The sequence below is a fragment of the Coffea eugenioides genome, chromosome 11 (genome assembly GCF_003713205.1).
Source record: "Coffea eugenioides isolate CCC68of chromosome 11, Ceug_1.0, whole genome shotgun sequence".
Lineage (NCBI taxonomy): Eukaryota > Viridiplantae > Streptophyta > Magnoliopsida > Gentianales > Rubiaceae > Coffea > Coffea eugenioides.
In genome coordinates this window covers 46,064,225-46,091,126 of record NC_040045.1, presented here as the reverse complement: position 1 = coordinate 46,091,126, position 26,902 = coordinate 46,064,225, and the positions used below count along the sequence as shown (strand labels likewise).

The window sequence follows — 26,902 nt, the reverse complement described above, 5'->3', positions numbered from 1 at the left end:
GCTGTTCGCTGCTGCAGCTGGGGCTGGCTCTTTGATTGATTTTGGCAGCCACAACACAGCAGGCGAAAGGACACAACAGAATGGTGTGAGATTTCCCATTTTTTTACTGCCCACTGCAAATAATTGGATATGGACGGAAAAGGAGTAGTGGACACTGGCCTCTGACTGATTCTCTCTCTCTCCCCCATTTTTTTTGCCCTTTGATAATAGAGTAACTCGGACTGATTCTTAGTGGAGTAGTATCTTCTTCTTCTTTTTTTTTTTTTTTTCCCCCTGTTACTACTACTGCTGCTTCATGCAATATGTGGTACAGTAGTACTTATTTATTAGTACTTTTCTCCTCTCCTTCTTTTTTTTCATTTGGTCCTTTGTGTTTAATCAAATGACATTCATGTTTTTTTCTTCCGGAGAAAACGGCAAGCATATATTATAGCCTTGTTTGTATTGTCATTTTTCTTTAAAAAAATTTTATTTTTTCTGAAAATATATTTTTCAATAGCTTTTTTACCTTATATACATCAAATCGTTATCGAACACATTTTTTTACAAAAAAAAAATTACAGAAAATAATAATTCAAGCATAACCGATCCATTTTTCGTTCAAAACAAAAATGGACGAGACAAAATGTAGAATTTCACCACAATGACTCTGCCGTGTTTAATCAATTTCAGGGTTTTAGGACTTCATGGAAAACGAGCTCTCTTTGCATGGAGTTTTTTTGTTCAATCATAAGAAATAATTGATCCGTGATTTAATGATTTGCTCACTAATTAAGAGATCTCAGAGAGGTCACGCTCATTTCCTCAAAGCTCCGGCAACCAAATTGTCGTCATTGCCTGCAATTATTTATTTTCCTCCTTGCGTGCAAATAAATTCCCTCACAAAGATAGGATTATTAGAAAAGAAAAAAAAAAAAAAAGATCACCTTATTATCTTGAAGAGGCATGCTGTTTAGTAAGGACATTGGGAGACCTGCATCTCACGCCGCTCCAAGGGAAAGGTACAGCTTGCAAATTCGTCCAAGGGCCTTGCCAGTTGCCACCATTCGCGTCATATGAGCAATCGAAACAAACAGAATAATGCACGAGTTTATTGTGTTTTGCCAGAAATTCGTTTCTATCTAAGTAAACCTTTTTCCTTCTTCAGATGTTTTTTTGCTTATAATAAAGAGAAGAGTAAATCTTATATGCACCGCGACGATGTATGTATTAATTATCACGATTAATCGATGCATGATACATGAGCAAATTTTAGATTTTAAATTTAAATTCAGATAATTTAGATTTTTTCTTTTCTTTTCACGTACTATAAGATTTATTTGTAACCTTTTTTCCCGTTCTATTCTAACAAGATACTATACATATAAGATTACCGGCAGCTATTTAACATCCATGATCCATCCAAGACATGGTAGACATGCATAGGGGGTGGCGTATGCATCGCGGTATGAGACGACCTTTTTTATTAGATCTAAAGCGTGCTTCCTCCTTATTAAATAGAAGCAGTAGTAGTAGTATTTAATTAATCAAGACAAGTTGGACCGGTTGACCACTTGATGCAAATCAATTAATCAGACCAGAAGTACAGCCTTTGAGAGATAAACTATACCTGGCTGGTAGTTAATGACTATTAAAGCATTAAATTAGTCGGAGAACACCCGGTCGCGACATGGGCGAGTGAATTGTTACAATTATGCTTGTCGGCTAGCTAGTTGGAGTTAGTTTATTGCTGCTTTAAAAAAAAAAAAAATTTTTTCCAAACCGACGATGAACAACTTGTAATGCTGCTCATATCTCACAATTAAAAATACAATAGGAATAGAGGGAGGAGGAGTGTCAAAAAAAAAAAAAAAAAAGTGCAATAATTTCTCTAAAATGCTACTGTTCTTCCATCTTAATTAAACATATGGAACCTGAAGTACTTTGCCAGATAAATCTTGGCAGCAGATCAGTTAACAGTTACTTACATTTATTTATTTGTTGAATCCCAACTATATATATATATATGTATGTATAACCACGTGACGTGAGTTGAGTTGAGTATATCTGCATCCTCCTATTCATTCAATTCATACTCCTCCCTACCCCAAGTTACCAACAACTAGCAGCTCATCCATTATTATTATTATTATTTCTTCTTGTCCATTTCGTTTGTTAATTGTTATACATAAACATCTACGTGTCTAAAGTCTTCTCTCACTTTTATTTTCTTATTTCCTCCTTGAAATTTTCAGATTCAGGATGCTGGCTCTTGTAAAGCAAAAAAAAAATTTTTATGCATTTCTCCAGACTGAATTTTGTGAAGAGTACCTCTGAAGAAGAACACGTATATGTTTCAGCATGTGATGCAGTAAAGTAATCTCCATCAGGGAAGAGCCGCAGCTACACTCACAATCGGTGATCGGAAGAAGAGCTACAAGCTACACGGAGGAGGCACCACCGTTCTTCGCTGAAACTTTAACCTGAAAATTTTTGACAGAACGCGCTTCCAAAACGAAAAGTTAGATTAAGCGCTTTGAGCCGGGAAAGTGTCCCGATTGCTTAAGCCTGCAGAATTGGCAGACGCCTTTTGATCGTTGGACTCTGGACCTGGACTACCAGTAGTGTCACTCTGAACATTTAAAGCCCAAATGACAAACATTGATGTTTGTACTACGGTCCACATTATTGTCTTTCTTCTATCTTTGTCCACATTTGATTGACTCCAAGTCTGTCCATCTTATTTTGCATCATTCTAATCGGTTCATGGGGTAGCAATGCAAATGCTCCATTGGTTTCGTCTGTCTTTTCAGTCATGTCCGCATAGTTTGACAATGATCCGATTCATCAGCATGTTCCACGTTCTGGGCGCATTGGATTCTGAGTTATGTGTGACTTGTGAGAGATGATTATGTTAAACAAAAGTAATTATATATATATATATATATATCAGTTAATTAATAGACAAGACATTAATTCTTTTCATCTAAATTAATCAATAAAAAAATGTTGGATTTTTCCGCTCTTTGTCAATTGATTTTCATATCAAAGTCTAGAAATTTCTTTGTTTTTGTCACTTAGTGGAGATAAAGCTGCAAACGAATCGAACCACTCGCGAACTCGAATCGAGCTCAGTCAATATCGAATTCGAGTCGAATTTGAGCTAATCAAATAGAATTCGAACTCAAAAATATCACTCGCGAGCTCGATTATATCTATATTTATTTATTTATTTTAATAATAAAATTATATATATATCTATAATATTTTATTATTTATTTAAAAAATTATTTATTTTATTTATTTTATTTATTTTTAAAAATAAAATATTTATTTTTTTATTTTCAAAAAAAAAATAATTATTTTTTTATTTTTTAAACTCGAGCTCGACTCAAATTTAAGTTAAACTCGAGTTTGAACTTGGCATTTTGAGTTTGTCGAGCTCGAACTCGAGTTCAAATTTCGTAAAATTAACTTAACTTGAGACTCAACTCGATTATGTCCAAACTCGATTCGATTTCGCTCGTTTGCACTCCTAAGTGGGGATTAACAATTAATTGTTTATCTTTCGATGGCTAAATTTTACTCCCTCCATCCCACTTTGATAGTTCTGTTTCTTTTTTCACACAGTTTAATAAAAAGTAGTTAATTTTGTTGGAACAATCAATTTAGGTTATTATTTTCCTAAATTACCCTCACATTAATTAGAGTACAACATTATAGGAACTTGAATTGATGGTAAAAAATGAATCAACTTTCATTAAGGGTATTTTAGGAAATTAAAATACAACTATATTTTTCAATTGGAAAGTGAACTATAATTTGGGACAGACGAAAAAAAAAATAGGACTATCAAAGTGGGACGGAGGGAGTATTATTGGTTATGGATGTACATTACACACGATAACCGACTATTACAAGCATGATTTTATTCTCAAGTATTAGTACTTAAAATTTGGAATTTTAAAAAAGATTGAACAGAAAAAATTGCGCACGTAAAAGAAGGAATCTATCATGATGGTGTGAGCATTATGATAATAATTTCCAGTAAGGGCCTCTCTTCCCTAGGAAAAACAAATGAGTACTCTTTTTTTATAAAAAAAAAAAAAGAACAAATGAGTAGTCGCCGCAACTCCCCTGTTATGAGAAACATACAACCGTCAATTATGAATTACCCCATCTCTCTTGCCTTGCCTTATCTTTTTTTTTTTTTGAGGGAAAAATATTATTCCTATTCGAACATCATCATTGCTCTACGCATTTTGATAGAATCTCCAGTTCTTTTTCCAGTAAAACTCTCTTTTCTTTTGTACTCAACTCCCATCTTTAAATAAACATAACTGGAAGACTTGTTAGCCTTATTATTAGTATCATTCTTTTCTTTTAAACAGAAAAAATTTCAGGGATAGACTTGTTAGCCGCCTTTAAAACTCAGACTGTTACGAAGTACTGTACTGGTTCAGCTCTTTTACATATTACATAACTCAAATAGTTATCAAATACATTTACTTTGACTAATACCCCTAGTTGTTTTTTTTTTCTAAAAAAAAATTTATGTAGATTGTATTTCTTTTCATCTTTAGTTTTCTTTTTATATTTTCCTTTTCTATGGTTAGTTTCTATCGTTTGCATTACGTTAATCGTACAAAATAGGACATTTAGGAATTGCATGGTCATAAACTCAGACTCCCCCACCACCCCCGCCCCCTAGAATATTCCGTCCTTGCTTTTCAGACTACTCTTAAACCACTTGCGTTGCGTGCGAAGAATCCCGGACTCAAAATGTGAGGAGCTATATGATTGGAGTTGGTAATTAATGGCGGGTTACGTTCAAGGCTCTGAAAGGTTGATTGGAGGAGAAGGCCAGTTTCCTGATTTAAGGTGCGGAGAATTTCCTTGCTCGAATGGCATGGCATCCCTCTCAAACGTCTTTGTCCCGGTGAGTTCCATTGGATATTTGCTTCTGGTGGACTACGCGGGATCTTCTGCCCATCATATCTGTTCATTTTTTCTGTCTAATGCAAAACTACCTAGTTTTACTTATTAATACTGCTGATATGACACATAACATATATAAGTTTGTTTGGATTGCGGTTTATTTGTCAAAATATATTTGCTTACATCATCATTACAATTTCCAATATACCTTTTTATCTTCCCAATTACCTTTTTATATCACATACATCACATCACAAAAAGTGATACAGTAAAAATATCTCTAATAATTCACAATCCAAACAAAGCCTTATTGAATGCATATTTAAGGGATGTTTGGTAAATAAATTTCAAAAGTAGAAGACTATAGGTACAATTATGATAGTATTGAATTGAAAATTCATTTACCGAACACCCTCTAAATATGCATTCAATATTATGTGCTACATCAGTAATATTAATAAATAGAATTACTTAGTTTTGCATTAAACAAGAAAAATAGACAGATATAATGGACAGAGAACCCCGTCTGTGAACAGATATCATCAAGTGTCCTTAATTTCTAACTACAAAAAAAAAAAAAAAAAAAAAAATTCAGGTATCTTATGAACTACTTCTACCTTTGAAATTTGAACCTACTAGCAGTGTTAGTTTATTACCTAAGGGTAAAGGTCTACATTCATACGACTACATAGATCACCCCTTGTCCTAATAATTGTGCTTAATGCAGCCCCCACGTTGCATGAGACTAGTTTTAAATGGAATGAATCTAGCGCGTGGCATTCGCCATTCAAGAAGGATCCGTATTTACCATATCAAGAAATGTGCCACCGTTTGGATTTTCCTGTTTTACAAATATAATACTATAGTAATATATAAATAAAAATAATTTTAAGAAAAGTAATTTTTCATATACGTTAGTATATAGTACAATTTTTAAAAAATACACGCAAAAACAGCTAATTCAAACGGATTCATTTCCTCAAGTTCGATTACCTTTCTACACTCTCTTTGAATATTTATGTTGAATAGGGGCTTCTTTTTCTAATTCTGGTCCTATTTTTGAGCTCGGCCTGGTCAGCAAAATGTGGGTCCTCTCATGCGCAAGTCCCGTCTAATTAAAGTTCCGAAGATTACCTTAACCTCGTAATATGTAAAGAAGTTAAGAAGCAAAAAAAAAGGTTAAGAGGAGCTTTTGTATCATTGCAAAAGATGCTTGCTTTTGCCTCAGTTTCACACTTTCTCTGTTACCAATTAATAGTAGTACTAAGATTCTAAAAAATTTTTGTGGTCGTCGCAATACGTCAATTTTTCATGTTATCGATTTACATTTTCGGCTTTTATATACATCTGATCAAGCTATTATTAGCTGCGGATAATAACAATTTTTGCGATAGACATGAAGGTGTAAAATTTTCTCTTTTGGCAATTAATTTAATTCAGTTCGCGCCGGCCGTGGGAGCCATGAGCCCGTGGTTCATGGACCACGGTCCCACCAAGGTCGACAGGCTTGGTGCACGTTTGCAACTAGATATTTTTAAGTATTTGTTTCTAGACCGCGCCTTAGCCGATAGGGGCAATGAGCCATCATTTTCTGTCAGCCAACCCACCATTGGGTACAAAAATCTAATATAATACAACTACTACGTAACTTAGAAACCTATCCACCATGGTTATTAAACCCGGCTCCGCGAAGAATCCGACAGAGCGATCGGGTCAATGAACCGCGGTTTTGACCATTGATCTACTGATTGCATCGGTGGATACTAATTTAATATTTATAAATACAATATAGTAATTTGAATAGAATTAAACATTTATACACTCGTAATATATATATTTTCACCGTTAAATGCATGATACGTAATCTGAATTTGAATTTGAAATCTAAATTTTATATATATGTCATGCATTCAATCATGATAGTATTGTATATAGGATTAACTCATTTTAATATGTATAAAATACATAATAAAGTGCTTTTTGGATACTAATTATTGTACTTAGAAAGATATATAATGAGCATATAAATATCAATAGAATATTTAATTTCATTTTATTGTACTTTTAAATGAATAAATAATATTGTCAAATATGGAACGAAACTGTATCACTTGTTTTTAAAGATGGAGCAGCATTTATTTTGTTTTTGTTGAAAAGTAAAGTAATTTTCTAACTACTCAAATATTATCGGTCTGAAAGTTTAAAAAATGAATTATATAATAACAAATTAAATAATTTCATTTTAAAGAAATTTAGTTATCAAATAATAACTTAACAAGTGGTAAAGCCTTTATGTATTTAAATGAAGCTTCAATGTACAACTAATGTCAAAAGCATATATACACTTTATTTTAAAAACAAAGATCCACAATTGTAAAAAAAAAAAAGGCCAATTGAAAAATCGAAAAGGTCCCCGTTGAACTAGTGGATTGCCGAATTTAACCAAGTCAATTCCGTATCCAGTCAAATTAGAAATCTGATCAAACATGATGCTCAAGTCATCGAATCGATCGATTCAACCGTTGAGTCAGAACAGGTTTAAGAACTATGTATCTACTACCTACACCAAGATGGTAAGCATCAATTTTGGTAGTATTAGAGTCCTACCATAACACATAACTATGGTATGATAATGCAAAAAACCAGTACTTATTACTCATTACATAGGGCTACAAATGAATCGTATAGAATAAATCTTTTAAGCTGTAGATTCGATTCACACTTATAGTTTTAGACTTGAATCCTATACGAGGTTGAAATTTAAGACCGAGCTCGATTAAATCTAATATTTGATGTGTTTGAGTCCAATTCGAAAGCTCAAAACTTTATTTAAAATTTTAATTTTTAATATTATTTTACCAACAATACATATACATAATAACATAATAAATGTATAGTTCATATAAAACATTAACAATAATTATTAGAGAGCCTTACAACGAGTTGAAAATGCATAAATTCAAATTGATTCGATAACTTAATTGAATGTTACTTCTTTTTCAAATTTGAGTTCGAGTCGTCAAAATGCAAATCCAAATCGAGCTCCTGTTATATTGAATCCAAAATGTTGATTAAGAACTCTGTTCATTTACAATCCCAGTAGCAGTCCATCAAGAACTTGTACTACTGCGCCAACATACAAGGAAAGCACACTCCAACTAGCAGTCCATAAAAATGAAGAAACAAAGTTGGAGTATAAAGAAATTTAGTATCAACTAACTCTACAGTAGTTGGCTATCACATGTTTTGTGAGATGGGAGTTAAAAGGATTCAAATATTGTCTCTTATCAAAGTTATCACTTAATGTGACTTCTCTTAAATTCATATAGGTGCATTAATGTGGTTCGATAGTGGTTCAATCATTGACTCTAGATAGTTGGCCATCACATGTCTTGTTACTAGAGTAGTTGATCACCATGTGTCTTGTGGGATAAGGAGCTAAGGATTCAAATCTTACGTCCTATCAAAATTGCCGCTTAATATGACTTCTCTCATGATTCGATGGTAATTCAATCCCTGTCAATTCTTCGGATCACCTATGAACCCCAAAAAAAAAAAAAAGGTATAAAGAAATTTATCCGTTTTTTGTGGAAAATCCCCTGACATTGGAAACGGTACAAGCGATGGCTGGTGCAAGTATAAAGATATCTCTTTATACTTTGTATGATTTTTTTTGGGTTGCTATGTGCCATGGTGAACACACAAAGCTCCGTCAATTCGAAACCAAAAACAGTGGCAAAATGAAAATTGAAAATTTTGAATAATGACGAGAAGTTTTGTTAATGGATGAAAGCATAAAATCCCCACCTCCTTCGTCCCATCCCATTCAATCCTCGGTGACAAAGTTTAAAGAATCATTGAAAAGCTTGACAGGAGGTCGTCTTTGCAATTATGCCGCAAACCACAGCGAAGAGGTGGCTTCATCACTCGTTAAATCACGAGATAGAAGCAGCAATAAGGGGTGATTTGGTAAAACGAGAAGGATAGTAACAAACATGAGATGACAAGGGAACAATAATGACTGGGAGAGAAGGAAGGAAGGAAAGAAAGAAAGAAAGAAAGAAAAGAGGGAGAAAAAGAAAAGTTGCGTAGAGGGTCAATACTACTCAATTAGTCGTATGGGGGCGGCTGACGTGGCGCCACAAGAGTGGGTAACAAGAATGAATGAATGAGTAACCAATACTAGTAAAACATATTAACCTACGATTCCGACAACCAAACAAACCAGCAAAAAGCAAAACAACACCAAAACAATAACAAAAACAACCACCACCCTTGAGGCTACTGTGAGCAGCGAGTAATGACAGCTAAAGAAGAAGAAGAAGAAGAAGAACCATAGATACATACATCCTTTAGATAGAGAGAGAGAGAGAGAGAGGTGTGGAGGGGAAAGCGTTGGATTGGGGTTTGGGGGGTGGGGACAGGGACCTGGGGTCTGGGGGGATTGGCATGGAAGGTGGAGGTGGTGGGCTTGCCATGCTCAGGCAGCTCATCGGACAGCTTCAAGACCTCTTAGACCTCTACGCGTCTCCTCTTCCTCCTAGCTATTTTCTCCGCTTTCCACCACCGCCGCACCACCACCGCCACCAACACAGGTATCCCTTTTCTCTCCCTTTCACTCTCTACCTACCTATCTCTACGCTTTTAATTATTCTGCTGAAGATGGGTGAATAGTTGAATATCATACTTGTTCCTTTTTTCTTCGTCATTTGAGAAATGATCCATGGTTTTGTTTTTTGACTTAAAGATTCTACCTTTCAGCTTAGGAATTTATTGTGGCTTTGGCACTCTTCTATTAAAACCTCGTTTGCCCTTTCTTCTTCTTCTTTTGGGTTGATCTTCGCTTGCCGTTGAACTGGAGAGTGATATATTTGCATCTGCCTTGTATGCTGAATGTTACAATGTGGCTCTCTTTAGGAGCACTTGTATATCAATTCTGCTCTTCGATTAGCACGCTTTTGTGCTTAATTATTGCAATGGCCATAAAAAAGATAGGTGAGGCAGTGCAAAAACTTGCGCACAAATTTGATGGATATTATGCGGTTTCTGAGTTCATTTCCAGCCTGGTTTAAAGATTTTGGTGTAAACTTTTTTGTAGGGAAGATGAATGTTTATATACTTATTCTATATTTTGTTTTTTATTATGCTTAAATTGCTTCCCCCGCCCCCCCCCCCCCCTTCCCTTTTCGCAGTTATAATGGAAAAGTGAAGGGTCTGGCAGCATAATACTTGCGATTTCTTACATTTTTACACATGCTAAACTTGGTCATGATGAGTTCTTCGATACTATGCTCAAAGCCATTGCCTTTTTCTCCCCACTTTTATTGTGCTTGGTAACTACATTCAAGTGTCATGGCTCCCTGTCTATTGTTGGTGCACCGAAATTTCTGCATTCCTATATGTATCTTTAGCAAAATACAAGCTCTAGATAAGTCTGTAGTTTTTTAACAGCGATTACACCTACTCTGGTTGTTGAATTCCTATATTCTAACAATTAACTGGAACATCATTTTTTCACCGTCTAATTATTTTGGGAAAATTGTGACAAATGGTCTTAGTTTTCATTTTCCACTCTCTTCTTCTTGTTCTTTTTTTTTTCTATGGTAGTGTCAAATTTTTTTCCTGCAGTCCCTTGAAATTTCTTGCTGAAACGACCTGGATTTGTTTTAAATTTCTGTGTCTATGTTTCCTCTCACTTTTAGTGGTCAAGTTCATAAATTCCTATGTACCATATAGGAGTAGACTTTACGCAGAATGTTAAAATTTCTTGAATTAAAACGTTTAGTAGTTAAGGAATTTTAACAACTTTCCTGCTCTGAGACATAGTTGACACTGTTCTTCCAACAGCCTAAGATGCGAATATGTCAAAAGAGATAACTTTTGCTCGTGTAATCAAAAAGTGGTCTAGTCTGATGGAGTTTAAGATTTTAAAATGCTTGTAAATAAAATTTATTTGAAAGTTTTTCCCAGATCTCAAGGCATCACATCTTCCTGCATAAAAATTCTGCTCTCTGGTTTCTGATGATCTTTTTTTCTAATCATTTGCATCCATTAGTGCAGATATGATCATAGAATGAATCACCACCTCTAGACTCTACAATACTGAAATTAGGGATCAGACAAGATTAAAGTATCTTAACCAATAACTCTGGATTCCTTTTTAGTTAATCATTTGACAGTGTATGTGGCTCAAGTTATTCCAGAAATACTGTAGAGATCAATGTTATATATATATATATATATATATATATATATATATATATATTTAGAGTAAGTGAGAGGTCATCTTGAACCCGGGACCTCTCACTTACACTCCTTCCCCCTGTACCATCCAATCCATCCCTCCACCCCTGTAGAGATTAATGTCGCGTAACTACTCATTTGGATGCAACAATCAGGTAATTATTACAGAAGTCTTTGCTGAAGGACTGAAGCATATGTGTTCTGTTTTTTTTTCTAGATTTTTTTTCTTTATTTGGTGTGTCTACTGTGGTCTACTCTGTTAACTTTCAATTTTACTTTTGATCTTCAGCATGGAAAATTATGCACCTCTTTTTACTGTCTGTCAATTTTTTGATCATGTTTCAACCATCTTACCAACTTCCTCTTGAAATTAGTTTTATTGATACGAAATTGTGGATTTTCACATTGATGTTTCTTAACAATCATCTTTGGGCCACTGGCCATTTGTCGGGAGTTTCAAGCTGTCACTGGTTGTTCAGCCCTGTCTAAAGTTTCTTAAGGGGGAATATTTGAGTGTACAGCTTATTCTTTTGTGCAGCTGGTGCCTTTTTAATCTCGATGATAACTCCATAAAAGATAACTGCTACAATCTTATAATGACTGCTGGAAAATCTGAAAATCTCAAAATGTTGGAGCCTGGCAAGCCACCACCAGTCAAGAAAGCTCGTAAAGAACGGAATCGTGGAAAACTGACAGAAACTACTAGGTCCACTGAGATTATGGAGCAGACAATTTGGAAAGATTTTCCGGAGGACCTTTTTGAAGCTGTTATTGCAAGGCTCCCCATAGCCACATTTTTTCGCTTTCGATCAGTTTGTCAAAAGTGGAACTCATTACTTACTTCTCAAAGTTTCTCCCAACAGTGTGCTGAAGTTCCTCCATCCCAACCTTGGTTTTACACCATCACTCACGAAAATGTGAACACCGGAGCAATGTATGACCCAACGTCAAAGAAATGGCACCACCCAACTGTTCCCGCATTGCCGACTAAGCTAATTGTCTTGCCAGTGGCTTCAGCAGGGGGCCTCGTGTGTTTCCTTGATATTGCACACCGCAGTTTCTATGTATGCAATCCTCTTACAAGATCTTTTAGGGAGTTGCCTGCTAGATCTGTTAAGGTCTGGTCCCGCGTGGCTGTTGGCATGACTTTGAATGGGAAATCCACGAGTGGGGGTTATAAGATCCTTTGGGTTGGTAGTGATGGAGAGTATGAAGTTTATGACTCCACACAGAACAGTTGGACTCGGCCAGGAAGCATCCCCCCCAATATTAAGCTCCCTCTTGCACTGAACTTCAGGTCCCAGGCTGTGTCGATTGATAGCATGCTTTACTTCATGCGATCAGATCCTGATGGGATTGTGTCCTATGATACAATTTCTGGGAGTTGGAAGCAGTTCATAATCCCTGCCCCTCTGCACCTGAGTGACCACACACTTGCAGAGTCTGAGGGAAGGATCATGCTTGTGGGCTTGCTCACAAAGAATGCTGCTACATGTGTCTGCATATGGGAGCTGCAAAAGATGACTCTCTTGTGGAAGGAGGTTGACAGAATGCCAAACATATGGTGCTTAGACTTTTACGGAAAGCACGTTAGGATGACATGCTTGGGCAACAAAGGTTTGCTTATGTTATCCCTGAGATCAAGACAAATGAATCGGCTTGTTACATATGATTTATCAAGCAGGGAATGGCTGAAGGTTCCAGGTTGTGTCTTGCCACGTGGGAGAAAGAAGCAATGGATTGCATGTGGCACTGCATTTCATCCATGTTTGACAGCTCTTGCTTGATTTGTTGACTCTTGTCACTGCTCGATGCTATCATGTCAAAGTGATAGCTGTTCCAATGTGAAAATTCATCTGGGATGGGCTGCAAACATTTTCCACTGCCATCTGCAGGCTACATTCCATGATTATGAATATGAACACCACCCTTAGGACTTTAAGAGTAATTTGTACCTTTGTTCCTGTACAAACATCTAGGCAATGGCCTTATTAATTTTAAGCAGTTCAGAATGGTTAATAACCATTCTTTCAGCTGGTTAAGATCATTAGAATGGCTTCGAGAGTGGCTTCGGCCTGCTCAAGCTTGTAATCCCTTGTGTGGGTGTACCCTTTCAGTCATAATTATTTTTCATGGCCACGTTGTAAATCTTGTCCAATGGTCTCTAAAATTCATTGTTATGTTGACTTGGGCTGCTTTACTACTTGATGGGAAACTTAAATGACTAATTGGATTTGCACCTTCCCTTGCTTACTACTACAGTACTTTTTACCTTAAGTTCGGGATTCCCTGCGTTGCTACAGTAGTACTACTTGGTGGGGGAAATGCAGCTAACTTTTCTTTTAAGTTCAGGATTCCCTGCCTTTTAATGAGGTAACCCAAAGTCAACCAGCAAAGGGCGCTGCAAATGGTGAAAGGGTTGCTATTGTTCTATTTGTGGCTGAAACTTATTGAATCAACTGCACTAGGAAACTGTTCGCAACTGGGCAGATTAGCATCAAGTAGTATTTCATCATAAGTGCTTTTGATTGATCATATGGACTAGAAAGCAATCATATTTCTCAACGAGTGTATTATAGAACGAGCACTATAACCTATCTAATTAAACTTTGACGAAAAGGCTGAAGTTAGTGAACTCAATAAGAGACTTGAGTAAATTAAAGACAGCGAAGATGCTCTCCTCTTTTATGCAGAAAAGAGTTAATACATGACTAAGCGTACAACTTCTACAAGTCTGAAAATTGATTATTTTAGTTTTCTTTTTGCCATGCAGCATTTCGTTGTGGAGGCGGTGGGGCGTTCAATGGAGGATCTCGATCAAAGCCACAACATCATTACAATTCTTCGTACCATCTCTTTTCTGAGTGATCTGGTAAGATTTTGTGTACCAATGGTGGTTCACTTGCAAGAGTGGAGACCCTTTCTTTTTCCTTTTCTTCTTTTTTCCTCCAGGTAGTAAAAAGTAATTACTGGCAAATTGCGTCCATACTTCGGCCACCCCAAATTTGTTAACCTTCACAATCATGTGTGAGAAAAGACTCCTTTGGACCTTGAGGTGGGTATTTCCAGCTCACTAGAGCTGTTCCGACTGCTTCGGCCTCCCACCATCGGGCCTTGACTTCGGCCCAGTTATTGCCTCGGCCAGGGCTTTCACTCAGTAAGCCGAGGTCAAGCATAATGACCTGGCAACCGGAGTTGGCCTCTGACACCTCTGACACTTCTGTTAAAGCTGCTCTGACATACGCCACCTGACACAACTGTTCCGGTGCACCTTTCCGCAGAGTCCATTAACTCACCTTGATACACTGACACTGCCGGATCTCTGGGGACCTGTGCAAGCAGTCCCTCTCTCCTATCTGACTCCTATAAATACTCAACGCCTCCACTGAGAAAGGGGACGGCCAAATTTCTGGTAAATGCATACTAGTCTTCTCTATACCCATTACTCTTTCATTCCCGAACTGACTTAAGCTTCAGAGTTACACCGGGGACTCTAGTCCCTCCTACAATTTAAGCAGGTGACCTCGTATGAGATAACCACCCAGGATAAGAGGCCTTCTTCAGCTCGGGTGACTCACTCCAGCAGGACAAAAACGACCTCTTCAATTGGCGCCGTCTGTGGGAACGCAAAGACATCAGAAAATGAAGCCTACGCGTTCTAGGAGCAGGAAAGCTCTCGCTATTGGGGCTGAGCAGAGTAATGTAGCTCAGCAAAAAGGTATCTCTGAAGGGCAGGAGTCCCCAAGGACCCAGCCCGCAAACGAAGAAGCCATAACCCGTATGGCCGAGTTTGTGACCGAGAACCCTAACATTTTCGAGGAGTTAGGGAGGTATCTCAAGAGACAAGGCAAGCAAAAGGCCGAGTCCTCTAAAAGGAAGTCGGATGGATCCCCTGAAGGTTCGTCCGAAGAAGAGTCCGATGGAAGACGCTTGAGCCGAAGTGCTTCGAAGAAAGCATTTTCCAAGGCCACCTCTAAGGTAGCCTCCCTGACCAGGTCCTTATCAAGAGGGCTGTTGGGCCGGCGACCTGAGGAACCTCGGCCCACGGAGAGAGCCGGGGTGGATTACCAGAGGGCTCCACCCTTCACCGATGATATCAACGAAGAGAGACTTCCTCCCAACTTCAAGCTTCCCTCGATACCGTCTTATGACGGCCGAGGTGATCCGGAAAACCACATTCATGCCTTCATCTCGGCCTTCCGCCTATACTGCATCCCTGATCCCGTCATATGCCGGGCTTTTCCGGTATTCCTCCAGGGGACAGCTCGAAAATGGTTCTGGGGCCTAGAACCTAGGAGCATTTCAACCCTGGGGGAATTAGTGGAGAAATTTCTTCACCGTTTTGTTTCCTCCCGACCGACGACCCGGACCTCGGCTTATCTGTTGAACATGCAGCAGAACCCGGGGGAATCACTTCGGTCGTATGTCCAGAGGTTCCACGAAGAAAGCGTGCAGATACCCAACCCTAATGAGCAGGTCACCATTGCCGCTTTCACCCATGGGCTCGTTGCCGGGGTATTCAATACGGGGATTCACAAGAAGTATCCCCGTTCACTCCACGAATTGTGGTTGAAGGTCGAGAAGGGCATCCAGGCCGAAGACCTCAACCGCATGAAGAAGGAGGTCCAAGCCGCTCGCCCGAGAATAGACCCCAGGAAGGGGAAAGATCTTGGCCGGAGTGAAATGGGCTCGGGGAGTGCCTTCCAAAGTCCTAGCCGAGACCGCCGTAGCGTTTTCGACAGGATCTCCAAAAGGAAGCCACCCATCCCTGAGTCCGAGCTGACCACCCTAAACACCACCCGGTCCCGAGTGCTGTCTGTGATGGAGCAGAACAACCTCGGGAAGGCCCCTCCCAGGATGTTCAGCAGCAGGGATAAGAGGAATCCGAACCTCTACTGCCTGTATCACCGGGACACCGGCCACGAAACCGAGGACTGCAACGACCTCAAAAGGGAAATCGAGAACCTCATCAGACAGGGACACCTGAAGCAGTTCATCCGCCGAGGTGGAGGTCAACCTCGCAATGGACCTCGACGTGAAAACCGGGGTGACCAACGCCGAGATGAAAGGCGGACATCAAGAAGCAGTTGTAGGCCCCCGGAAGATCCTAGGGAGACAAAAAGGCCTCCCCGAGACTGATCCTCAGGCCACGGGCTGGGGTATGGATCCAACATTGCCGGGGTCATCAACACAATTGCCGGAGGTCCGACGGGAGGAGACAGTCAGAACTCCCGAAAGAGGACCTACAGGCAAACCAACCCGGATCAGGCCGAGACAAGTGCTCGCCTATCCGAGGTAATCACTTACGGGCCTAGTGATCCAGTCCCGGCTGCTTCCAGCAGTCATGAGGCCTTGGTGATTGAGATCCTCACCAATAACTACATCGTCAAAAAGGTCTACATTGACCCGGGGAGCTCCGTTGACGTCATGTACCTCCGCACCTTTGAGAGCCTTAAACTGGCCAGGGGGTGCATGACCCCGGTGAAAACCCCTCTTGTCGGGTTCGGGGGACACATTGTGCACCCGAAGGGATGGTGACTTTGACAGTGACTATAGGGCGTTACCCCCGCAGCAGAACCATTCCCGTCAACTTCGCAGTAGTCAAAGCTGACTCCCCGTATAACTTACTACTCGGCCGACCTACGCTTAATGCTTTGCGGGCAGTGTACTCCACCTACCACTTAAGCTTCAAGTTTCCTACTCCTGCGGGGGTAGCCGAGGTCAGCAGCGATGTCTGCGCGGCCCAAGAGTGTTACCTCGCCACTCTACAAGCAGCCTCCCCATCAACCTCCGGGGTAAGGCCCGAGAAGAGGTCAAATATCCTCTCGATAGATAGCATTGATCCTCAGCGAGCTGAGAAGATCCTAAGGCTGGAGACTGGGGATGAGGTGGAAGAACTCCCTCTGGACCCCACGAAACCTGATCAGACAGTTCGCGTTGGTACCCGACTGCCCGATCCTGTTAAAAGAGGCATGGTAGACCTCCTAAGAAAGTACCGGGACGTCTTCGCCTGGGCCGCGGAGGAGGTTCAAGGAGTTCCGCATCACCTCATGATACATGAGCTGAATGTCGACCCCCAAGTCCGCCCGGTCAAACAAAAACGAAGGCACCTCGGTCCTGAGCGTAGCCAAGCTGTGGGCGAAGAGGTAGATAAGCTCCTCCCTGCAAAGATCATCCGGGAGGTCCAATATCCGACCTGGTTGTCCAACCCGGTCATGGTAAAGAAGGACACCGGGGCCTGGAGGATGTGCGTCGACTTCACCGACCTCAACAAAGCTTGCCCCAAGGATTGTTACCCATTGCCTAAGGTCGACACCTTGGTGGACTCGGCAATGGGATATGAAGTCCTCTGCTTTTTTGATGCCTTTAAAGGGTACCACCAGATCGGGATGAGTCCGGGGGATCAAGAAAAGACCGCCTTCTATACTGACAAAGGCACATACTGTTACACCACCATACCTTTCGGACTAAAGAATGCCGGGGCCACGTATCAACGCTTGGTTAACCAAGCCTTTAAATCTCAAATCGGCCGGACTGTCGAGGCCTACGTAGATGATGTCCTCTTGAAGAGCCAGACAACCTCCACATTCCTTGCCGACCTGAAAGAAGTCCTGGAAGTCCTTCGGGAGACACGAATGATGCTGAACCCCAAGAAATGTGTTCTCGGGGTCACTTCGAGAAAGTTCCTGGGCTACCTCGTCTCTAGGCGGGGTATTGAAGCAAATCCGGACAAGGTGAAGGCCATCCAAGAAATGTCCCCACCAAGGTGCGTCCGCGACGTCCAGAGGCTGACGGGGCGGTTGGCCGCCCTGAATCGGTTTTTATCACAATCCGCCTCCAAGGCACTGCCATTTTTCAAAGTCCTCAAGAAAGCCGACAAATTTTCATGGACGGAAGAGTGTCAACAGGCGTTTGAGCAGTTAAATGATTACCTCAACCACCTCCCAACACTCACCTCACCTCGTCCAGGGGACAGATTGTTCTTGTACCTGTCTGCTGCAGCTGAAGCCGTAAGTGCCGTACTGATAAGGGAGGAAGGTGTCCAAACACCTGTTTATTATGTCAGCCGAGTCCTCCGAGGTCCGGAGACCAGGTACACTCAGGCGGAGAAACTTGTGCTGGCCTTAATCCATGCAGCTCGTAAACTTAAGCCCTACTTCTTGGCCCATCACGTCTGCCTGAGGACAGACCAACCACTTCGGCAGGTCCTGTCACGGCCGGAGGCCTCTGGACGCCTCACCAAGTGGGCCATCGAGCTGGGAGAGTACGACTTATCTTATGAGCCCCGCACGGCAATTAAAGCCCAGACTCTCGCAGATTTCCTGGCCGAGCTTACTTATCTTGAGGAAGTGAATGAGACCATCCCGGCTACCCCCCAGGCTGTCACCCCGTCCACCGCCGAGCCTCTGCGATGGACCTTGCATGTGGATGGCTCATCCAATCGCGAGGGTAGTGGAGCCGGCTTGCTCCTCGAAGATCCCCAAGGGGAAATTTGCTCGTATGCCCTGAGGTTTGACTTCGCAGCCTCAAATAATGAAGCCGAATACGAAGCTGTTATTGCCGGCCTGCAACTAGCTCGAAAGCTGGGGGCCGCGCACGTCTTGGTCTATAGTGACTCCCAACTCGTTGTGTGCCAAATACTAGGTGAATACGAGGCCAGGGAGGAGGTGATGCATCATTACCTCTCCAAGGTTCTCCAGCTGGCCACACACTTCGAGTCTTTTGAAATCCAAAGAATACCGCGATCACAAAACAGAAGGGCTGACGCCCTCTCCCGGCTTGCTTCCACCTCTTTCTCCGATCTGAACAAAACGGTTCTCGTAGAGGTTCTAGTTGAGCCGGGATATTTAACTGAGGTCGTGTACCCTGTCTACCCTGGGGACACCTGGATGGGGCCCCTAACTCGATATCTCAGCCGGGGTGAACTCCCAGAAGACCGAGCTGAATCACGGAAGCTCCAACGAAAAACAGCTCGGTACACCCTCCGGTAAGGTCTCTTGTACAAGAGGTCCTACCTCGGTCCCTGGCTACGATGTATCACCCCGGAAGAAGGCGAGAGAATCCTCGAGGACATTCATGAGGGACTCTGTGGTGCCCACGTCGGCTTCAGGATGCTCGTAAAGAAGGCTCTGCTCCTCGGGTACTTTTGGCCCACCATGAGGGTAGATGCCCAAGTCATGGTTCTTTGTTGCCCTTCTTGTCAACACCATGCCCCTGAGCACCACCAACCGACTAATCTTATGATCCCCATCACTTCGCCATGGCCATTCGAGCAGTGGGGGACTGACATAATCGGTCCATTCCCCAGAGCCCCAGGCAACTATGCCTACGTGGTGGTGGCAGTGGACTATTTCACTAAATGGGTCGAAGCAGAGCCCCTGAGGAGCATCACCGGAATGGCTGTTCAAAAATTTTTCTGGAAAAACGTGGTCTGTCGCTTCGGACTGCCTCGAGTTGTCATCTCGGATAATGGAAGGCAGTTCGCTGATAACCCTTTCAAGGCATGGTGCGAGAACTTGGGGATCAGGCAACATTTCACCTCGGTGGGCCACCCTCAGGCGAATGGACAAGCCGAAAACTTCAACCGAACTCTCCTCCATGGCCTCAAGACCAGGCTTCACCGGGTTGGATCATCGTGGATGGAAGAGCTCCCCAGCGTGCTGTGGTCCTATCGGACTACGACGAGGTCGGCGACTCAAGAAACACCATTTTCCCTAACTTATGGGTCCGAGGCTGTCGTTCCATCCGAGTTCATCACACCCAATCCACGAATGGCTGCGTATGCTGCCGAAGTCAATGAAGAGGAGCGGCGACTCGACCTCGACCTCGCCGAAGAGAAGCGTGATATGGCCGCGGCCAAAGTTGCGATCTACAAAAATATCCTAGCTGGCTATTACAATGCTCGGGTCAAGAATTTAAGATTCAATCCGGGAGACCTTGTGCTCCGGAAGAACTCGGTTAGCCGAGCTGAGCCTCAGGGAAAACTCAACCCAAAGTGGGAAGGACCATATCGTGTTGTTGAGTCCAGCCAAAACGGATATTGTAAACTAGCCTACCGAGATGGTTCGCGGGTGCCCCGAACCTGGCATGCTGAGAACCTTAAGTTGTATTACCCTTGAGGGGTACGTATTTTTATATCTTACTTCTTAAAGTTATTTCTCACTTATTCTCATTTTATCCTAAGTGAAAAATAAGGGGACAAAGCAGTAATCAAAAAGAAGGCAAAACAAAAATATGCAAGACTAAAAAAGGCCAACTTTATTGAAAGTTCGAAAAAGCATGAAGCCGAGGTCATTCATGACCTCGACTCCCAATTACAAGAGCTAATGGCCGAGGTTATCTACGACCTCGGCCCATCTATTGCAAAAATAGATGCTTCTAAGCATCTCCTCCTCCGGGGTTCTGGTCCCCCATAGTCTCACCCCCTGCTTCGGTTCCCTGCTGTCCATCTCCTCCGCCGGCCTGGTTCCCCTCACTGCCCTCATCATCCAAATCAAACTCTTGGAGCCATTTGTTGAACTCAGCACGGAGCTCGGCTAAGTCTTTCCCCTCTTGGATGCCCTCAGCCATACGGTCGTACAGTTCCTTGGCGTCCTCATTGTAATGTTGAGCATCTTGAAGGGACTCTAACTGTTCAGAAGTAAGGAAGGGCGCTGCCTCTTTAATGGCCGAGGTATAGCCGAACATGAAGCTTGGCCTGGTGAGCTCGCCGAGTTCGCAAGTAAATGATTCTGACTTCCGGAAGGCCACCACGGCAGTAACCCCGGCTTGGTCGATCGCCTCCTTGTTTGATTTTTCCTCTTGAACTCTCCTGTTCTTCTCCTCATCAAGGGCAGTCAAGAGGGAGTTATTGGCGACCTCGACCTTCTTCTTCGCCGCTGTGGCTTTGTCCCGTTCCAGCTCGGTGGCCTTTAGCTTCTCTTCCAGATCAGTGATCCTCTTCTGGAGCTCGGCTGGTGACTCGTAAGTTTCTATAAAGTTCTCGAAGCGCTGATGCATCTCTGCAAAGAACACCGTGGTGGAGGCCCAGGAAACCGCGGCGCCCTGCATCAGCTCGGCTGGATTGAGTTTCCTGGTGTAAGTATTGTCCCGTGGCAGGACCGAATTCACCAGGAGCTCGTGTGCAACTCGGGGGTCCTTGCAGCGGTCATTGACGTTGACATCCCACTCCGGGCAAAATTGTGCCCCGGAGTGCCTTTTGTCCTCCCCGGCTGCAAGAGAGGGCACATGGTGGAGGTTGAATAACGAGTTCCCCGAGATGGAGTCACCCTGGACCACGGTCGAACCTCGACCCCGGCCCCGAGGTTGAGAGGCCATGGTTACTCCATGGGATGGAACTTCCACCGGGATGGTTGAAGTCTTGGATCTACCAGGCGTGCCCGAGGTGTGCGAACCCTCGCCTATGATCACCACGGCGGGTTCGCGAGAGCGTGCCACCCCAGTAGTCTTTTTAGCCGGCCTGGATGAGGGCTCGGCATCATCCTTGCGCTTTTTTGATGGCCTCTTCGCCACCTCGACCTCTCCCGAGGTAATCAGGTCGGAAACCTTCATTACTGCAAAGCACGAAATGAAATTAGTTAGAATTCAAGGAAAATAAACAAGAAAGTGAGGAATGGAAAAGTACAAGGTATTTTTAGCCTAGTAGAAACGAGGATGGTGTGATCCGAGCTGATCAAGGCTCGGCTGAGCTCGCCCTTCACGAGCACTCTTTCAGGGAAGTCCCAACAGTTAATCTTCAGGCCCGACCCCGTCAACTTTTGGAAGTTGCGTTCTTCCAATTTGCCCGGGGAGGTTTCTTTGACCGAAGTGGGAGGTCTCCACCAGAATCCCCTGGGGAAGTCCTCAGCGGGGACGAAGAAAAAGTTATTCTTCCACTCCTTTATTGAGCTCGGGGCATCATATACCAACTTGGGAACCTTGTTCCCGAAGTAGAACCACCCCTTCTCGCTCCCACTGTTCTTGAGTGAATAACAACGGCGGAAGAGGTTCACGTTTGGCTCTATCTCTTGATGTCGACAGAGTAGCTGGAAGCCGACAAGGATACGAATTGCATTTGGGGTGAGCTGAGTAATCCTCACCCCCCAGTACCTCAGGCAGTCCCGAAGAAACCTTGTGGTGGGCACCCTGAGTCCGGCCTCCAGCTGTTCTGTGTAGATAGCTACCCTACCCTTTGGAGGCAGAGCGGCGGACTGATGTGGGCGCGGCAGGTAGACACTGTAATCCCTCCTCCACGGGTACTTGCGGATCACCTCGGCTATGGAATCTTGGGCCATCGCACTGATGAAGGCCGGCATCTGACCATAGTTTAGCGTGGCCACGTTTGGAGGAGTGGAGGGCTCCTGTACACCTTCGTCCCTAGGAACTTCATTCCCGAGGTCATCATTGTACAAGACCTCGGGCTCGACCTCAATCTTTTCGGCCTGTTCTTCCGGAGACTCAGTTCGGCGAGATGTCTCCGCACCTCCTCCCCGGGCTAGGTAAGAAGCCTCCGCACCTCCTTCCTCGGCGTCGGATGCAGTTCTCTCCTCGGAAGGGCCGGGCCTCTCTGCCTCGGTGAAGTCAGGCCTCACCGTCTCTTTGTGTGTGCGAGCTGTTCTAGCCATTAATACAGAAAGAAGAAGTGAACTTACTTAGAAGATGCGAAGTGAAGAAGTTGCTGAGGAAGATAGGTTGGAAAGATTGCCGAAGTGAAAAAGCAAATAGACAGAGCTCTGAGGTGATTTCGAATTTTGGTAAAGAATGGAACGGTGAAAAGAAACCCCTATTTATAGGCAACAGGGGGGGGAACCGAAGAGACGCAATCTTTGGGATTCCCTAAAGCTTTCTCTCCCCTCATTAATGAAGGTGCTGTTCACCTGACAATCGATCGTATTGATCCGACGTTAAAGCTGCCAGCCCCCGTTCCACCTTCCCCCAGTCACATCTACACAGTCGTGACGTGTCCTTGCCATGTTCCGTGTTACACACGCACGTCAGCCTCGGGAAGTGATGACTTCGGGTGACCACGACCTCGCCCTTTCCAAGGCTGGGGGGCTTAGTGAGGTGGGTATTTCCAGCTCACTAGAGCTTTTCCGACTGTTTCGGCTTCCCACCATCGGGCCTTGACTTCGGCCCAGTTATTGCCTCGGCCAGGGCTTTCACTCAGTAAGCCGAGGTCAAGCATAATGACCTGGCAACCGGAGTTGGCCTCTGACACCTCTGACACTTCTGTTAAAGCTGCTCTGACATACGCCGCCTGACACAACTGTTCCGGCGCACCTTTCCGCAGAGTCCATTAACTCACCTTGATACACTGACACTGCCGGATCTCTGGGGACCTGTGCAAGCAGTCCCTCTCTCCTATCTGACTCCTATAAATACTCAACGCCTCCACTGAGAAAGGGGACGGCCAAATTTCTGGTAAAGGCATACTAGTCTTCTCTATACCCATTACTCTTTCATTCCCGAACTGACTTAAGTTTCGGAGTTACACCGGGGACTCTAGTCCCTCCTACAATTTAAGCAGGTGACCTCGTCTGAGATAACCACCCAGGATAAGAGGCCTTCTCCAGCTCGGATGACTCACTCCAACAGGACAAAAACGACCTCTTCAGACCTGTTTATGGTGCACGGAATAGAATTGAGAGGAGGAAGGATTGTTCATTGTCAAGAAATGTAAACGTAGCTGCAGCATACTAACATCTGATATAGAATACGTTGTAAGGCGTTTTGTAGTAGGCAGTAGCATGAGTTGTGTGTCTGACGTGATTATCATCCTTGGCTCTGTAACATGATCCTAGATGCATCAAAATCTTTTCCAAGAGCACGTCAAAGAAGCTTTGCAGAATTTTTAACTGATTGTGTAAATTTTCATAAGGTTACACCATGTTTTAATCTATTTACGTAACCTATTGCAGACGTGCCAGAGGGAGCAATCGTCGTAAGGGAACATGCAACACTAAATAACTCGTTCAGCCGCCTTTGGTTCAACGAGGTGGACATGGTCACACCGAGGGACCAGCTCAGTTTTGGCTATGTTGCGTATAGGTTAGGGGGATTTGTTCAAGCCTTTTTTCTGTTTACAAATTGTGATCCTACACTTGGTGGCATTCTTTTCCGAGCAAGACGGAACCACGCCGTCGCCAACGCAAAGAACAGAACTAGCAGTTTTGATGAAGAGTAGGACAGGATCAGGCTTGTGGGCTCCTTATCCCGCTAACCTAGATTTAGTTGTCTTGCCTCCGGTAGCGAGGACATCAAATGCAGGCTGATGTCCACACTACTAAAGAAATATACATTAGTTTGCCAAAATCTTTCTTCATGGGAAAGTCGATTTTTTCCCATCAAACAAATTTAATAGCTTTTTATGACACAAATACAAGCCAACAAGGAAAGCCCATCTCGTCTTGTTTCATCCGGATCTTTGTCAAACCAGGAAGACAATGATCGGTCAGAACAACAGGAGTCAAATGAATGAGAAACGAAATGAAACTAGAAAAAACGACCCATATTTGACTCAACAGGCAAAAAAGCACAACATCGATTGAATGAGAAAAGGTTCAGCTATATAAGAAAAACTGTGTGTTCCATCAGTCCTTTAAACACAAACAAAGTTTTATCTAGTTACGATTCACTTTAATTTCTACATTTGCCTGCTAACAGGCAAAAAAAAACACTACAACTGGCAGCCGGTATTTGGTCAATTGACCACTGGACGGTTAAGCCATTCCTCCACTTGTTGCTGTCCTAATTATCTGGAATATAGATGATCCAATGACCACAAAAACGAAGAAACCAAGCAAGATAGGGCCGACAGGGTAGTTGCTTCCCTTCTTTGTACTAGTTTCAGGAACTGCTCCCCGTCTGGTGATGTTCTTCTCGAACTTCTCCACCTTCCTATCAGCAAGACGCCTTGATGTAGTCTGCAAAAAAATTATTCTATAGTTACCATGCCTCGTACTGTTAATACCTGTTTCTCAATTGAGGCAAACAATAAAATCTAGCAACCCACAAGACGTGGGAATTAGCATCAAGATCCACCAATAATACAGACCCACATTTACAAGACCACTCCTAAAATTCAAAGCATAGCTTTGTTGAATCCCTCAACACATGGGAATCCTTCCTTAACACATGCAGAATATTGGACCACAAAGTCAGGATAGTGCAACTGTAGATGATAATAACCAGCTCAATGCTAGAAAGCTAACAGTTTCAAATATGTGGAAGTAAGCAAAAGCCAACAGCCCTAAACCAATCTAACGACACTGCATCAAGATGTATAGTGTCAAACCAGCGTGATTTCGTTCTCTACCATCTAATGTGTATGCTATACTATAGTGCCACACATGCCAATCCCTTGAGAGATCCACTGACAGTAAAATCCTCGAATCCCTACTTGACCCATTTTGGCAAGAGAATGCCTGATCACCTAAGACGAAACACGAACAGATAAAACTGCTATGTTAGCATCTATACCTGCCTCACAAAATTGGCCCGGATGTCATAACTTCCTTTTGACGTAAATCCATCACCAAATTCACCCTGTTTGCCTAAATTTCCAGCTTCTGTCAATCCTGTTCTAGTTAAGTTTCCACACCTCCCCAGGATGCCCAAGATATTTTATTTTCATTATTTAAACTAGTCTAAAAATCATAGGGTCAACTCACTGAGTACCCCATTCCCTAGTGGAATGGCAGAATCAATACCTTTAGCGCTTGATTAGTAAAGGAATTTTCCCAATGGTTCAGTCAATTTCATAAATAAAACAAAAACGATTAAAAATTGAATCTGGATCCTCCTCGACTCGCAAAAGAAGACTGTGAAGAGAAAAAGATTTATCCTTTCTATCACAAAGTCAATTGAGTCAGCTAAAAGTTCCTAATTCCGCAAGCAATTTGTAAAGATAACCAAAGAATATGGCTTTTTATTCCCCCCCCCCCCCCTTAAACACCCTCACCCCACTCAGAAAAAGGGACGGGGACGGGGTGACTAAATCTAAAACCTGGATCGCATCCCCCCTCCCCCCCTCCATGAAAAAAAAAGAGGAGGATTCATGAATGCTTTACAGAAAGAATCATTCATAAGATCCTTTCAATTATTTAGATCTGACCCTTAGAGCAGGCAAAGTATGCAAGAATTAGAAATCTACATTGATTCATTTTCTCAACCGTTTTTCCCCAGAAATTACTCAACAGAAACAGACAAAGATGCATTAAACAATCAAAAAACACAAGATGTACGCACAATTTCTTGCAATAAATTTACTGATGATAATAATAATACAAAAAAAAAAAGCTGTTATTGGCGAAGTTAAAACAGCACACGAGCGAAAGAAATTAAAGCCTCACCATTGTTGCAGGAGGGGGGGGGTCAAACTGCTAAGAACAATTGAAATGAGATAAAGCGCCGGAGATTTCTCGGGTGATCTGTTCTCCGGCGATCAAATGATTAAATATCAGCTGGCCACTAATTCATTCGCTATTTATAAATAAATGTGAACATACTTCTCAGAGGAGCGACGGGATTTGAGAGGATAGAGGTCACCACGGACGCGTCACGGTCACAGTGGCAACTGGGTCAGACACGTATTCCTACGCCCGTGGCAATCTGTTATTGGTGGTCATGTTCTCCGTCAGCTATGGCGGGTGACGTAGAAGGAAAGGGAAAAAATCTTAATCAGATAGTGGATTAGAATTTATCTGAAATAAGAATAACGTATAAAACAAAATGATTTTAGGAAACTGATAAAATATGTGATAAT

General features: G+C 42.6%; 3 protein-coding genes across 3 annotated transcripts; 2 read left to right on the top strand and 1 right to left on the bottom strand.

The window, feature by feature from the left end:
* Positions 1-9,351: 9,351 nt before the first annotated feature.
* On the top strand, positions 9,352-13,308 carry LOC113753374 (F-box only protein 6). Its single transcript, XM_027297511.1, has 2 exons — positions 9,352-9,512; positions 11,699-13,308. Exons 1-2 carry the CDS (start codon positions 9,367-9,369, stop codon positions 12,945-12,947), a joined length of 1,395 nt encoding a protein of 464 aa, XP_027153312.1. The 5' UTR covers positions 9,352-9,366; the 3' UTR covers positions 12,948-13,308.
* Positions 13,309-19,316: 6,008 nt separating this feature from the next.
* LOC113752723 (uncharacterized protein K02A2.6-like) lies at positions 19,317-20,279 on the top strand. Its single transcript, XM_027296798.1, has one exon. The coding sequence runs from the start codon at positions 19,317-19,319 to the stop codon at positions 20,277-20,279; it is 963 nt and encodes a 320-aa protein (XP_027152599.1).
* Positions 20,280-24,631: 4,352 nt separating this feature from the next.
* Positions 24,632-26,668, bottom strand: LOC113753764 (stress-associated endoplasmic reticulum protein 2-like). Its single transcript, XM_027298005.1, has 2 exons — positions 26,490-26,668; positions 24,632-25,061 (listed from the first exon to the last, which is right to left on the bottom strand). The coding sequence occupies exons 1-2, from the start codon at positions 26,490-26,492 to the stop codon at positions 24,858-24,860; spliced, it is 207 nt and encodes a 68-aa protein (XP_027153806.1). The 5' UTR covers positions 26,493-26,668; the 3' UTR covers positions 24,632-24,857.
* Between the last annotated feature and the right edge of the window lie 234 nt (positions 26,669-26,902).

What these genes read in the sequence shown, in the direction of transcription:
- LOC113753374 (XM_027297511.1), top strand. Translation starts at nt 9,367, where the DNA reads ATGGAAGGTGGAGGTGGTGGGCTTGCCATGCTCAGGCAGCTCATCGGA. An exon ending in CACCACCGCCACCAACACAG is followed by an intron (nt 9,513 to 11,698) that starts GTATCCCTTTTC and finishes TCTTTTGTGCAG; the next exon opens with CTGGTGCCTTTTTAATCTCG.
- LOC113752723 (XM_027296798.1), top strand. Translation starts at nt 19,317, where the DNA reads ATGAGGGTAGATGCCCAAGTCATGGTTCTTTGTTGCCCTTCTTGTCAA.